The following is a 14,975-nucleotide window of genomic DNA, read 5'->3' on the forward strand; positions in this document are numbered from 1 at the left end:
TGTAAAGGACGCTGCGTATTTAGAAATCGGCAGTTCTTGTTTGGCTACTGACATCTCACGTATAAGATTTTGTCATTTTTTCAGTAATTCCTATTTTTTTCGATTTCGCATCGAAATACTTTTTAAATCTGAAGAAAATATCTACAAGAAAAAAATAATAAATGTTTTTCGATGATCGATTTCATCGAGTGTAAGAAACGCTCTTAAGCAGAAACTTTTCATTTTAGAATGATTACAACTCATTATTATATAAGTACGTAAATGTAGAAATATTAAAACTAATGATATATCGATCAATTTTTATTATCTTTATGTTAATATCCACGATAAAATAATTGCAAACAATCCAAAATACCATTTTGTTGTCGTGCTGAATGATTCCGTGTTGTTGCAAGCGTTTTCCTTACAGAAATAACACTCGATACTTGAATGTGGGAAATTATCTTCATGATTACAGTAATCGTTGACTTGGCGAGATGATACACACGCTCGTACTGTCACTAAAATATTTCTGTCTGCAATATTACATCGATATTATATACTTTTGCTTACTGAATATTAAAAGAGCTTTTTTACTTTATTGTGTTAGATATTATAAGCAATTCAAAAAATTATGTTTAAAAAGTTATAGTTTTAACGAGACTTTATATTATATTAAAATAAAATACACATACATAATATGATACTTTTATGGCAATGATGAGATTCATTCCGAGGACAGGCGACTAGATCAAAATGACCAGGTGTAAAAGGATCATTACAATCCCGTTTATGTCCTTGTCTTAAATCCGTGTTACAATCATAACACCACAAATGTTCCTCCCTCGAGTAAACTGCTCGAACAATTGTAAACAATATTGAAATATGTAGAAAATGAAGCTTAATTCAGATATCGATGAACATTAATAAACATTAAGTGATTTGTTATTTTGCAGTAACAAAGATTCTATAAAATTCACTTACCCGTGTCCAAAAATCCAGATGATATAATCACGACTGAAAAGATTCCGATCATGTTGAAGATTCATCGGGAGAGAGAGAGGAAAAGAGAGACATCTCGGCGGTTTAAAATATGTTCCTCGCGAGATATCTTATCTATGATAATCAAACGGATGGCGCGACGAAAAGCGCGTGGATACCAGAGCATACGATATAAAAGCGCGTAAGTTACAGAAGAATCGTTCTTTACAGAAAGAATCAATGTAATGAAATATAATCTCATATTTTTTTCAGAAAAATTTCGAGATTAAGCAAGATTAGCTCAAGATTTTAACTAATCAATAAAATGTGTTTATAGAATTTAAAAAAAAGAGAACGCAACTAATTTCAAGAACATAATTAACAAAATTGTGTGTATTCTTAATATAACAAGCACATTCCAATTGTTGATATAATTGATTAAAAGAAATTAAAACTTCTTTTCTTTCTTTTATGTTAGACAAAAAGAGGTACTTTAAGTTAAATGCAATAATAGACTGTTAGAGCTGACAATTTTATCATACCTTTTTTGAAAAAACAAATATAAGCTAGAAATAGTGATATTTTTATTTTAAAATTATGATATATTGTTTTACTAAACTTCTTTTAAATTTTAGGTAAAGAAGCGACCTACCGTGATTTTTTTATGGTATCTCCATCTAGCAGTGAAACATCCTAAACATGTGGCCGTGGATGGACATACTTTGTCGGTACATATCGGTGCTCCACGTGCAAGTTATACACAGTTATGTTGCTTCTAATGTTACCAAAATAATATTTTATAATAAAATTGTTGATTGCCACTTGAGAAAATAGATTCATATAGTGTCGAAACTACACGACTGTCTAGATGGATACGTTACAGTTAAGAAATGTACATATCTTTAATATAATTCTACACAATCAAATGTAACCAATAATTCCATTTCACCTGTGCAATGTTTTATCTTGTTATGACATGTTAATTATATCAATATGATCACATAAATCTTCAGTAAATTTGTTTTCAGTTCAAGGACTTTCTTTTGCTCTACAATCAAATATCCGAAACATGTTTCAAAAAGTGTGCAAATACTTTTCTCTCTCGAGAAATCACCTCCGATGAAGTGAGTATTGCTATAAATATATAGGTAACATTGTTGAAGATAAATTTATCTTATTTTCACTTGAAATTACAGGATATATGTGTCAGTAACTGTGCACAGAAACACATTTATGCCAATCATAAAGTAATGGAGATATTCATGGAAGTACAACCTGTAATGGTACGTAAAAGAATGGAAGAAATGAATGCAGCACAAGCAGCATTGGAAGAACAAAATCAGCAACAAGCAGAACAAAGTGTACAATAACACTTATATTGGTAATATATATGTGTTTATTATATATTTAGTTGCAATGTTCTAGCATGAAAGCAGAACATTAAGATATAATATGTTAAAACAAATGTATATATGTAAAAGGATGATTTGAAAGAAAATATACTTTCTTTTGGATCATCCTATTCGTGTATATGGATATTTAAACAATACTGATGGATATAAATTATATCCACAAGCTTTTTAAATGATCATTATAAGTCATCAAGTTCTTTAATTGATAATTATAAGTAAATCTAGTTAATCATGCAATGGATGTTGCATAAACTTACTTCTATTATTTTCTGTAAATACATTTTGTAAAAGATATTAAAGGAAATAGTTATACAAGTATTCATTTATTGTTAAGAATTTGTATACACATAATATACACACACAATAACATCATAGTTAGGAACATAATATCTCTCTCAGCTATTATATATTTTTTAAATAAATAAAGTGTTTATAAGTTACATAGTTAATTTAGTAGAAATTCGCATTATTTTTGTCATATAACGATTAAAAAATCAGATCTTAATAGATAGAGCATTTACTTAATTTTATTTTCTGGAATGCGATTTAGCTATATATAACAAATACATAAACTAAAGAAAGAATTAAAATCTTTGCATCATATTCAAAGAATATATACAGGATGTAGCAGTTTACATATTGAAGGCCAGAGTTATCAAATATCTCATATTACCGCGCTATTATATCCTAGATAACAGATACAAGCGTAAAACGATAGAGATCTGCTGATTTTCCAAGATTCTTGATATCTTGTACATTTACTTCGTATACATTCATCATACACACATGTGAAACGTTTACTAAATATCATATACACACTGGAAGAATCAACTTCGCAATCTTGTGAAATAACACATACATAATATTATATAGGTACTAGCTAATTTATTTGTTTCATTAACTGTAGCTAGTTGCAATAGTTATCACTATCATGGCAGATAATAAATGATCTTTATTGAAAATGCCATTACTTAAAATATTTTGAAAAGTTTTCAAGATCTGAAAATTTCTTTACGAACAGTGTGTACAATATGTGTGAGTAATGCATAAACCATATCGTGTCCCAGCTATAGCATACAAGCACAAGCAATTCAACTTATTTATTTTGGATATCATCCTTTCTTACTCTCGTAATTTTTAAATAGATAATTGAATAAGAAAATAGCTAATTCTTATTTATAGCTTGTGCACAAAAATTTAAATTTAAAAATACTGTTTTAGTATTAAATAAATTAATTTTATAGAAATTTTTACAAGATTACATAATATTGCCTGTTTTCTACTGTTATTATATATACTACATGTCATAAAATTCGTTTATTCTATAATTGAATTATGATCAATATCATACTGGTACACATTTATATTATGCTATAATAATTATCTGTGTCTTTATGATATTTTTCATAATTTATTTAGAGAAGAGAAACGGAATTACTTTTATTTAGTATGTATAATTGTAGAATAAATTTCATCCAACAATAATAGTAATTTTTTATAATACATATTTCCAATCACAATATAATCTTTGAACTAAAACATTAAGAAAAAACAGAAATATTTATGTAGCAAGTATCTGCATTCTGTGATTTAGAAAATAAAAAGTTTTACTAAATTATGATACAAGCTCATTCATAGGTTCTGTAATATTCTCTGATATATCTGTGATATATTTTGATTACTATATATAGTCAGATAAGTAACAGTTATAAATAGAATAAAATAAATTTATATAATTTAGCAGTACCATCATCTTAAAGCTTGAACTTTTATAAATAAATACACAAATTTGTAATTTAAAAATGTCTTTTAAATAGCAGACGTATCTATTGTTATTAAAAGCTACATGTTTATTATGCGCGTGTAAAGTGTTGTGATATAAACAAGCAATTAATATTACTAATATATTGTAAAATAGAAAGCTCCATTTATCTTGTTTACGTCACATTACGTATTTACATCCGAGAACTCTTTGAAGAGAAATATAAAAATTAAATACCTATTGCTTCATCAAATGTAAGTTGAAAATTAATTTTTGTGACATTGTTAATCAAGTTTTGAGATTTCTTCTATCACTTTATAATTCTCTTAAAAGAATTATTAATTTTATGATACACGATTTTATGTTGAAAGTATCATATATGATCAATAATATTTAGATACACCGTAACTTGAATTCAGTCTGTTTATACACCATGAATTTCGCAATTTTTTTTCACTCTATTATGTAAACTGTCAGACTAAACGGCAGCTCTCGATACATACTGGCGTAAATTGCCAAATTTTTGATGACTGTTCTACCTTTACTTTCTGTATTTTGCAACAGAGTAACTCGATGGACGAACGCACTTAAATATTCACATCCTTCATGGTAGAACGAAGTATTTCGTTCTAATTCGACTACTGCTCTAGCCATGACGGTAAGGTGGAATTGGGTGATTTCACTTTGATGTTGAATTGTTTAAGAGTCGCTTCCAATGCAGTTTGATTCCCCGAAAAGTAAGCTGATACGGCATTATGAAATAATAGCAACTGCTTATGCATCACTTTAATCTGAAACAATATTTTATCATTAGGAAATATCAGCTAAGTATTGATTAACAATTTGCAAATAGATCAATAAAAAGTATACCCTGTTTTCATCTAAGAACTTCAACTTAATGGAAACGTCTGAGCGTAATTTTTCAAAATTCTGCTTGTGTCCCTCATAGTTAGCCTGTGCCTCTTCTAATCTCGCCGCATTGTTACTATCTGATTTTGCAGCTTGTACAAGAGCCTCTAAATCTGTTCTATATGCATCGTACTCTATCCTATAGAATTATTACATTATAATAGAGCGCAACTGTAAATGGTATGATACAAAAAGTAGACTTTGAATAAAATTTGCATACCTTGCAGTTTCATATTGTCTCACTGTAAGTAGCGTGTCCTCGATCGTTTTATTACATAGCGTATTCACAGAGGAAACAAAGAAATTTAAGGCCCCTAAAAGTGTCTCGCCGTTTTTAGTTAAATTTCTTTGCGTTTCCGAGTTATACAGGAACTCCTCTTGAAGCTCAGGCGATTTCTGCGCTAGTTCAGAAAATGCTTCCCCGAGAGCGTGTTGTGTTTGAACAACATGATGAAAATGTGATGCCAAAGCTCGTGATAATCGCAGAACGTTGCAATATTTTCTTTGAGTATCTCTAAGTAACTCAATCTGCGTTTCGAGTTCTAGAATAAAAAGATAAACATAAATATTCATCGTGAAGACTTGGCTAAGAAATAATTGACCAAAAACATTCTTTTAAGAACTCACCAAAATCTACAGTACGCGATGTTTTTCCTAATCTTTCATACATTAATTGTTTGGTACATTTGTATGTGGAGATACTCCAATTCTTCAGACTCTCAATTTTGCTCTGTGTAGTGCGCATAGTTTGTGTATCCCCATTTTGAACAGGTGTATTTGGGGAAACTGTCACCGCTAGAAGATTACAAACATCTTTTACTCCAATTTTAAAATTACCGTAGCTTTATTCCCTAATAAACCGATGAAAGAAATAAAACATTTGATACGCACAAGTTTGAGTTGTGGGGCTTCCTAAGCTCAAATTTATAGTAGCTGGTCTCGGGTGACTATCGTTGCTACAGTTGTTCGGTACATGAGGCGGAGGAGTTCCGGTATGTACAGCACTGTCACTTTCATTTAAGGAAGGTGCATCTTTCAACATTTCATGAATACTGCGTTCCATCCCACTTGATGTAACCGTAATCTGGGACATTCCTTCTCAAAATATCCCTTCTTTTTCTATCCTTTTCCCAAAACAATTTAAACGTTTGCAAGTAAGAGCGTGAAAGAATATACGTTTTTATCTTTTCTTTTAGGATATGTTTGTGCACTAGATTCTGTGAAATTGAAAACGTCAAATTTCACATCGTTAAAAAGTAACATAAACGACCTCATTGCGATCATATTAAAATTGACGTCATCGTACACATTTCGGAAGGATCTAGTAGAATCTCTCTCATTGTGTGAGATACTTACAATTAACAATTTGATCGAGAATGTGACAGATATAGTCGCTGCTCACGACATTCGATCGTCGCTACGTGACGTCGTGGCGTATTATTATATAGAATACCGGGCAGCCGGAATCACCGTACAGTTACACACTTCACTTTTCATGCGCACACCTTCCACTTGTCATATCTCGGGAGAATTTTCAGATCGCGCCGAACAGCCACATCGAAGAAGACGCGAAGAAACGTCATTAAATACTCGTTTCTCAAGAGAGCAAACTAATGCACTCTTCTTGATGCACAAATCGCCTACATGAAATACGCCATCATGATTTATATTGCGATTTTATATAATATATAAAAAATGCCAATGTCGAATAGGAGAACATGCTTTCTAGGATTCTATCGATGACTTGTTTATCCCTAGAAAATAAGTTTTCTCATTGGATTGGGCTGTCATACGTCGAATCTTTAATTAGATCGATCTTTATGTACTATTTCTACTGGTATGTTTATGGTGTAAATATTTATGCTATACAGAATTGATTATTAGAAACAGATTATTAGAACAGAAGTATTCTACTTCTAAAGAAATATAGATACATATAATGAGAAAAATTGTTATTCTACATCGCTTCTTGCTAGACATCGATTGCTGTATTCTGTGTGCAAGAACCATAAGGTTCGCGCCAGTGAGCCATATGATATACTGGATTCGTACTACTGCGCATTTGCGATCTTCCCCCTCCCTCAAGATCACTAGAAGTAACCGACAATTCAAATTTGACCGGTTGTTGTCAGCGGCTTTTTTATCAGAGTTAGTAGTTATGTAGTATTTGTAGTTTTGTAATTGTGCAACTGATTATCAGATTCGAGAAAACATGCATCAGAGTTCAGCAGGACGTAAATCATCCATTAATCCTGTAAGAATATCTATACTCGAACGGGAGGACAAAAGTTTGACTCGAAATGATCAGCGAAGGACGCAAGTAATAAAACCGAAGATTTTGGTTAACGATGCTTCTCACATTCCCAGACTTCGTTTTAGAAGCTCTTCCAGCGATCAAGCTATATCACTTGGCAGAAAATCACACCTAAAAATGACAGGTAAGAGTTACATTTAAGAACATAAATATTAATTTCAATCAACTGATCAATAATGTTTACTTTTGCAGGTAAAACTTCAATACATCCAACTCCAGCAACTCCAGTTACACCTGTCAGAGCTAATACTATGCTTAATTTACCAAGTTCAAGCAAACTTCATGCATCAGGTCGTCGATCACCATCTGCTGATCGTGGTAGCACTGTAGGTGCTAAAAGTCACAGGAAAGACACAAGACCCCTAACGGATAAGACTTACCAAATGACCTTGTTGAACAAAATAGAAAATTATTTACATTTGAATCAAGCGGCATCAATGCTCAATAATAATGGTAGTTTGAAACCTATTACATTAAAAATGTTTGTAGAAGCTTCTAATTTTTTGTTAAAATTTTGTGATGTCAAACAAGATCTTACAATGACAAATTATGTAGAGGAATTACCAAAATGTGCTAAGAAACTTCATTATCCTGGTGTGATGACTAAATCGTGGCTAAAAACTGCTAATGCGATGCATTCGTGGCCTTATGTTCTTGGTTGGATCGGCTGGATGGTAGAAGCATGTCAGGTGAAACAACTGGCATGTGATAAATATCAGTTGGAAACTATACCATTCATAGGAACTGAACAAGAGGCCCAAAATAGCAAAATGGAATTTTTGGTACTTTTGGAATGCTATAAAGCTTGGAATGAGGAAAAACATGAAGAGGAAGCAGAATTATTTGAGAGATACCTGCAGAATATTTTAATTGAACAGGGCATTACCAAAGAGCATAAAGCTCAGGCGAGTGAAGAACTGGAAGAAGAAACTTTGAAGTCAGAAGCAATGGATGAAGAATTGAAAAAACTTGATGAAGAAATTGACAAATTAAGAGCAGAATTATCATCTTGGCAAGCCAAAGAAGTTAAACTGTCGAATGATGTTAAAACTAAGGAAGATTATATAGAAAAGACTTCTACTGAGGCAAATCAGTTAAATAAAGAATGCAACACTTTAAATGAACAAATTCGATTAAAAAATATACGATGCGAGGAATTAATCTCAACTCTAAAAAATCAGCCAATGTCTAAAGCTGAGAAAGAAAATATTATTAAAAAATGCACAGAAATCCAAAATTTTATACATATTTTTGAAGAACATTTAAAAGACTATCAAAAAGAAATGTACACTTTAGATATCAAATTAGCATCCATTATTAATAATATCAATAAAGCGGTATTAGTGTATAATAAAGAGCTTTTCATGTGCATTGATAACACAATTGCGCATTCTGATGTGAGTTTTGATAAGTTAAAGCTCCCAGAGAAGGGTTTATTGGATCCTGTAATAATAAACATACTCGAAGAAAAGGCCGATTTAACGAAATTTTACAAAGAATTATTAATAAAGCAATGGAATGAAACAGAATCTGTTATTCGTTCAAACACTATAAAATTGGAGAAGCTTCAAGAAGATATTAACAATTTACCAGACGAAAAGAAATTACAAGAGGAAAAATCTGTTATCAATAAAATGAAGGCAGATGCTAAACAAGACAAAGAAAAATTGATAAAAGAGATAGAAATCTTTAAAAATGAGATTAAAGAAATAGAAGATATGATATCAGATTTACGAGCAGTAGATAAAGAAATAGAAGAAGGCAAGGAGAAATTAGAAGCAGCTGCTAAAAGAAAGACATTTTTAGAAGAAAATGCCAAACGGTTTTTTGAAAAAAAATTATATCAAATGTTAGACGACCATAGAAACGAACTTTATAAGCTCTTGAAAAAAAATCAGAAATAGATATTCTATAGATTCTATAATAAATAATAAATACATATAATAAATACAAGGTACTGTACAATTTTTTTTATGATTATGCGTTCATTAGTGCACTTTTAAGTTCATGGTTTAAGTAAAAAGTTGTCGTAAAAATGGTTAAAAAATATATATATACATATATATATATAAAATTTATTTTAAATAAAGTAAATTTTATAAACGTTTCTCTCGTGTTCTCGTATGTTAGGTACATACAAATAAAATAGATGCATATTTTTATCTTTTTTATCTTTTTTTACAAAATGATGCAAATTCTGGTATGTAAAATATTTTTATTCTATTAGCTCTATATGTCGTGACAATATGCAACTTGCAATTTTCTTTGTTTTTCTTTTTAGACAAGTTTTAACATAATCTAATAAATTACAGTTGAAACGTATGTTCCTTAACTGAGTAATGTACATGATACATTAATAGTTCATGAATAACAGAAAATGAATACTATATATACTACATACAAGATATTACATTTGACATGAGTAAAATATCCATCTTTCAGGAAGTAATGATATTTTACAATGACGTTTCGTCGTTTTTTAATTATATCACGAATAATTGATCTTTTCTATTGAGGAGTAACTTTCTGATTAGCGTTCTGTACAATTTTATTTTTAATTTTGATAATTTATGTACAATATAGCGTTAAAATATTTAAAACATAATAGAAATATGCGTTGTATCGTATAGCTCTCCAACTAAATATTGGAATGTGAGTTAATATACAAATATTCTATTTTATTCTAAGATCATTACTGTCTATTTGTTATAAACATTATTTTTTATTAGTGATCAAATTGTGTAATCGTTTTACATAATCGATATTTTAAAAGTCACTCCTCAACTATGCCTGAACGTATCATTTAAGTTACAGCTAGGTCCCGAATGTCGTTTTTATCTTAAAAACTTTAATACATTATGCATAAAAAACATAATATTAATCAGTGCAATATTAATTGAAATGCATATTCTAATACAATTGGTATTCAATTGGCTTCAAAAATTTGTGTTCTTTTTTAATTCGTTTCGATTAGAAGTAAATTTTAAAATAATTTAAAGTAACATTTTCAAATTGAAAATAAAGTCAGCTCGTAGGTCGACGTTGAGAGTTGTTCGTGTTATAATTCTTATTCTTAATATGTGTACAAAAGAAAGATGTTTCAGTCATATAATTTATTTCAATATGATATATTGTAAACTGAGAATGGTCAGATTAAATAAAATATTTTTCTTTTTTAAACATTGAGAAATATAAGTATTGCAGAACAAATGACCAGTGTTGGCCTATTAGCTCCTTTTATTACCAATTTTTATTTATTGAAGCAATTAGGCCTTTATTTCATTCTACTTTTTCTAACTTTTTCACTAGCTTTACATAAGACAAAATTAACAAACAGATTTAATTTAATATTTGTATATTCATGTGTAATTCCTAAAATTATTATAGACTAAATTCAAATAGAAATAGCAATTACATAATTAGATAATATTAACCTGTTATATATAAAAATATGATACGTTTTCTGATTAATTTTATCTTATGTTGAGCTTTATTGTATATTGCCTTATTTTTACGTAATAACGCGTACCGTGTCAATTGTGCAGTATCAGTTTCCTTACTTCTTATATAAAGAGGAATTAGCCTACATGTATGTGCATTTACTTTATCAGTATTTTTTTTCACGATAGATAAAGTTTTTTTTATCGCAGACTACCACCAGACAGCTATGAGATCATTTTTATGTATTGTGAAATATGATATTCTACTGTTGACTAATGTGTGAAAAATTAGCATATGTTATTCGTATCCAAGCACAGTTATGAATAACAATAGATGAATTCATAGATACTCTATAGAAGAGCAATCACACGCAAAAATAAAAAATATTCTACATACACTTAGTAGTTTTGTACTAATTGTTTCATACGGTTTATAATAAATGATTAACACATTTCCATTATATTCTCGAAAAGAATAATATTCTATCATTTGTCCGATATCGTCTATATTACAAAGTTTAATAGAATCATTTCTAAAAAATATAGTTTACAAGCTTCGACGTAAGAAATACCGTTTATACACAAAAATAAGTTGTATGTACAATAATCAAAGTCGGATTTATATACCACCTAAATGCACATAATATTGTTCCTCAAAAAAGTAAACGATTATTATATTTGTATATAATTATAATTTTTATTAAATCTCTACATATCATGTAACAAATATAAGTTTGTATATAAATATAATAAAACAAAATTTAATAAATAAATTTTGAAATCAATGAAATAATCACTTGGCTTATGTATATGCGTACACGTATTTACTGATTGGTAAATCCGACTCTGATAATAATGCTACTTAGATGCGAATCTTTCAAATAAAATTTTAGATAAATTAAAACTTTACACATTTATCTAAATATATTTTAAATCTTCTTGAAGATCTCTATCTTAAGAAGATTTAAAAAATAATAGATTTTAATTAGGAAGATCTTAATCTTTCTAATGTATCGTAAACAATTTGTACAATTTGAATTACGTATAGACTTCTTCATCTCTCGTTTGTTATTTAGGCTATTCTTTGTTAATATACATTCGTAACTGAAGAGTATTTGTTATTATCGCGATCTTAAACTATAGGAAAATTAACAGATTTCCGCTTTACGCTCTGTGTTCTATACTTAAAGATAATAAAAATCAGTATGGAAAATAGATAACGATTTTCTTGGTATTGTATGTATAACTAGCAAGTTAACGATATCCTTTGAAGTGTAAATGTTAAAATCATCAATTTCGTACATTTAAATTCAATTTGCATTGCCTGATTTGATTCACAAGAAATTTATATGATTGGCATTTTAATATAAGCATTTTAATGTTCATAAGTTATAGCATATGAACCGAACACATGTTTACCTCGTAGTAAGAAATTATTGGAAGTCCAAATATGCAATCATTCGGCACATCACAAATATTTTTACACTCCATCAAACTTGTCACTTATACTATACAATTAACTAGACAATATTCAGCGGACATTGATACTTTATATAACTTTAAAAGTACTATAAATATATAATGCACATTATATGCAACAAAATAACAAATATTAAATCAAAATAGAAATTATTTAAAATTCATCAATAAAATTGACTCATAAGCATCTAATCAAATTCTCACATTTTTCTTATGTAATGAAAAATATTTGACAGATAATCATGTGATAATATAAATCATATATATATACCGTTTTTTCTCGCGCACAAGATAATTTCTCTAAATTAATTCATTGTAAATTTGTTACAGATTTTTGATTCTTATGATTGTATATGGATGATACATACTGGTTCTGGTCAAGCTATTTACATAACGCGTCTTTTCTCGCTTAAACAAGTACACGCCATACCCTATTTCCGATAGGTCCATCTCAGTGACGTTCATTTAAATACTTTGTCACACATCGATTTGTATATCACTGTCTTCCGCTTCACTTTCAGTACTAACTATAGCATCTTCTCCCACTAACAAGGCAGCAGGTAAATTTGGCGGTACATTATCGATGTCTAGTCTTGGGGTAGAATACACATTTAAGACTTGTATTGTTGTAGGAGACGTCGAAAGACACTGCGGTACTGATCCCAGAGGATCTCCACTTAATGTGTCACAATCCAGAGAAGTGGATAGCTGTAGTTGTAAATTATGAAGTTCAGGTATATGTGGACGGATCTGAAATACATACAAAATTATGTGAGATATTTTAAGATAAAATTAGACATAAGATGACTTTTAAATTTGATTCAGGACAACACCTTCAATCCATCTGCTGTATGAGGATTTCTGCAACCTCTACATCTACATTCTACGCAAGGTTTACTTTCGACATAACAAGGACACCTTTGACCGCAACAAGTAAGTTTCCCAGGTATTGCAGTGGCATTGCCACATCTGCATCCTTTTCTTTTACTTCTGGCCGAACTTGACCTTGGCTTTTTAAAATTGCCTGAGGACTGCTTGTAACAAAGTAAATGATATTATTACTCACATTCATAAAAAAACATCACGATAAAAGTATCGGATTAATGCAGAAGTATTCAAACTAAAAATTAGAGTAAATCTATTTTTTTTTTTTTAACAAGATAAAAGATGAACGATGAGTAACGTCTGCATTAATCTTTCTTATGGGACCTAAGTGTATGAATACGAGTTTAGACTTCTCTAACGCTAATATTAGTATGAAAATAAAAGCGATATAAGTATACAGGTTAATAAAGAAAGTTTAACTATGAATGTTAATAGATGTCAGAAAAATTATTGTACCTTACAAGAAGTGTTAACGGAGGACAGACATCTTTAAGCATTTAAATAAAGATTATAGTGCAATGTAAATCCTGTAAGGTATAAGATTAACCGAATATCTATTGAAATTACTTTGCTGCCCTTTGAAGATTTTTTCTCAGAAGGGGTCCCATATTTAAGGTGGGAAGACGGAATGCATTTTACCCCTCCTACAGAGCTGTGCTGACTTCCATCTGTCTCCTGTTGCCCCGTTTCTGTATCTTCCGTAGCTGCCGCTTTGCGTTTTATTGTAATTTTGTTACCAGACCCAGCATACATCACAGAATATATGGACGATCCATTTGACACTGTACGAATCGTTGGAGGTTCTACGCAATAGACACAATAGAAAATACTTACATGTTACATAAGCAAATGTCTGCATATATATATATATATATATATATATAAATATAAAAATGTCTGCATACTTATAATTAATTTGCAAGAATTATCAATGCTATTTTGATAATGACATATTTGTTGTGTATACCAGGTATGTTCTGCGATATTGCCTCAGTAGTCTGAACGCTGTTACCCTGGGTCTGGGTAGAGGTAGTGCTGGTGTAAACACAAGGTAGAATGCTGTAAGCGGACTTGGAGAGACCAGCGTTGCTCTTAAACTCATCTTTGAAACCCGCACCTTCCTGAATAAGCTCCATGAGACTGGTAGCACCAATAGTGGACGGTGCTCCATTGGTGGTAGCACTGTTGACAGATGTGACAGACAGCAGCAGAGTGCGATAGATGCCGGTGCTGGTTAAATACTCGCATAGCTTCTTGTAACACTGCAACAGTATCCGCAACTGCACGTTCTCCACATACTTGTCATAGTCCTTGCACCAACCGCACGACGGTTTTAACTTTTTGCGACCTCCACGGCAACCACGGCACACGTGATGCTGACAGTTGGTCTCGGTCGGCGTGTGCGGCTCGATCAGTAGATTCGAGCACACGGTACAACTGAGACTCTGCCGCAGGTACGGAACCAGCCTGTAAAGGTCCGTCCAGGAGTTGGGGTCCTCGGCATCCGCCTGCAGCACCAGTCGACACGTCGACACGTACAGGCTTGTCGCGTTCATCACGTCATGCACACACGTTTCGCGCTGGATTCATGCGATCACTGCTTTTTCGCGAGGGTAACTCAAACTTTACAGCCGCTGCTAAACACTCCGCGCGTAACCATCCTTGCACACACAAACAAAACATACGCCATGTTTCGTCGGCGACAATCGCTTTTGTGGCATTCTCATAGAGGGTGCAGCAGGCACCTTTCCCCCGCGGCATCTGCAGAAAATCGTGATAATGCGACATGCACGGCGCCTACGATTGAAAATTAT

At 31.1% G+C, this 14,975-nt stretch overlaps 5 protein-coding genes and 1 long non-coding RNA gene across 10 annotated transcripts; 3 read left to right on the top strand and 3 right to left on the bottom strand.

Moving 5' to 3' along the window:
* Positions 1-287: 287 nt before the first annotated feature.
* On the bottom strand, positions 288-1,104 carry LOC105667600 (uncharacterized). Its single transcript, XM_012359480.2, has 3 exons — positions 964-1,104; positions 675-833; positions 288-515 (listed from the first exon to the last, which is right to left on the bottom strand). The coding sequence occupies exons 1-3, from the start codon at positions 1,013-1,015 to the stop codon at positions 310-312; spliced, it is 417 nt and encodes a 138-aa protein (XP_012214903.1). The 5' UTR covers positions 1,016-1,104; the 3' UTR covers positions 288-309.
* On the top strand, positions 1,026-2,690 carry LOC105667602 (mitochondrial import inner membrane translocase subunit Tim10 B). Its single transcript, XM_012359484.2, has 4 exons — positions 1,026-1,162; positions 1,596-1,852; positions 1,989-2,084; positions 2,157-2,690. Exons 2-4 carry the CDS (start codon positions 1,829-1,831, stop codon positions 2,328-2,330), a joined length of 294 nt encoding a protein of 97 aa, XP_012214907.1. The 5' UTR covers positions 1,026-1,162; positions 1,596-1,828; the 3' UTR covers positions 2,331-2,690.
* On the bottom strand, positions 2,677-6,726 carry Arfip (ADP ribosylation factor interacting protein arfaptin). 2 transcript variants are annotated; one of them, XM_012359472.2, is made up of 6 exons: positions 6,400-6,726; positions 5,935-6,260; positions 5,671-5,856; positions 5,264-5,585; positions 5,005-5,182; positions 2,677-4,925 (listed from the first exon to the last, which is right to left on the bottom strand). In XM_012359472.2, exons 2-6 carry the CDS (start codon positions 6,134-6,136, stop codon positions 4,773-4,775), a joined length of 1,041 nt encoding a protein of 346 aa, XP_012214895.1. In that variant the 5' UTR covers positions 6,137-6,260; positions 6,400-6,726; the 3' UTR covers positions 2,677-4,772. The 2 variants fall into 2 exon arrangements, with proteins under 2 accessions (XP_012214895.1, XP_012214898.1); XM_012359475.2 differs by having other exon boundaries at positions 5,671-5,838; positions 6,400-6,722.
* A 234-nt stretch (positions 6,727-6,960) lies between these two features.
* Positions 6,961-9,310, top strand: LOC105667587 (kinetochore protein NDC80 homolog). The gene is made up of 2 exons (XM_012359449.2): positions 6,961-7,481; positions 7,550-9,310. The coding sequence occupies exons 1-2, from the start codon at positions 7,256-7,258 to the stop codon at positions 9,259-9,261; spliced, it is 1,938 nt and encodes a 645-aa protein (XP_012214872.1). The 5' UTR covers positions 6,961-7,255; the 3' UTR covers positions 9,262-9,310.
* Positions 9,311-9,552: 242 nt separating this feature from the next.
* On the bottom strand, positions 9,553-14,963 carry msl-2 (male-specific lethal 2). Of its 4 annotated transcripts, none has more exons than XM_012359467.2 (4): positions 14,129-14,963; positions 13,729-13,964; positions 13,110-13,310; positions 9,553-13,026 (listed from the first exon to the last, which is right to left on the bottom strand). In XM_012359467.2, exons 1-4 carry the CDS (start codon positions 14,715-14,717, stop codon positions 12,754-12,756), a joined length of 1,299 nt encoding a protein of 432 aa, XP_012214890.1. In that variant the 5' UTR covers positions 14,718-14,963; the 3' UTR covers positions 9,553-12,753. The 4 variants fall into 4 exon arrangements, with proteins under 4 accessions (XP_012214890.1, XP_012214893.1, XP_012214892.1 ...); XM_012359470.2 differs by having other exon boundaries at positions 13,801-13,964; positions 14,129-14,962; XM_012359469.2 differs by having other exon boundaries at positions 13,110-13,307; positions 14,129-14,961.
* LOC137000997 (uncharacterized) lies at positions 12,909-13,587 on the top strand. Its single transcript, XR_010891141.1, has 2 exons — positions 12,909-13,010; positions 13,102-13,587. It is a non-coding gene; the product is annotated as an uncharacterized lncRNA (long non-coding RNA).
* Positions 14,964-14,975: the final 12 nt, after the last annotated feature.

The sequence above is a fragment of the Linepithema humile genome, chromosome 7 (genome assembly GCF_040581485.1).
Source record: "Linepithema humile isolate Giens D197 chromosome 7, Lhum_UNIL_v1.0, whole genome shotgun sequence".
Classification (NCBI taxonomy): Eukaryota; Metazoa; Arthropoda; class Insecta; order Hymenoptera; family Formicidae; genus Linepithema; species Linepithema humile.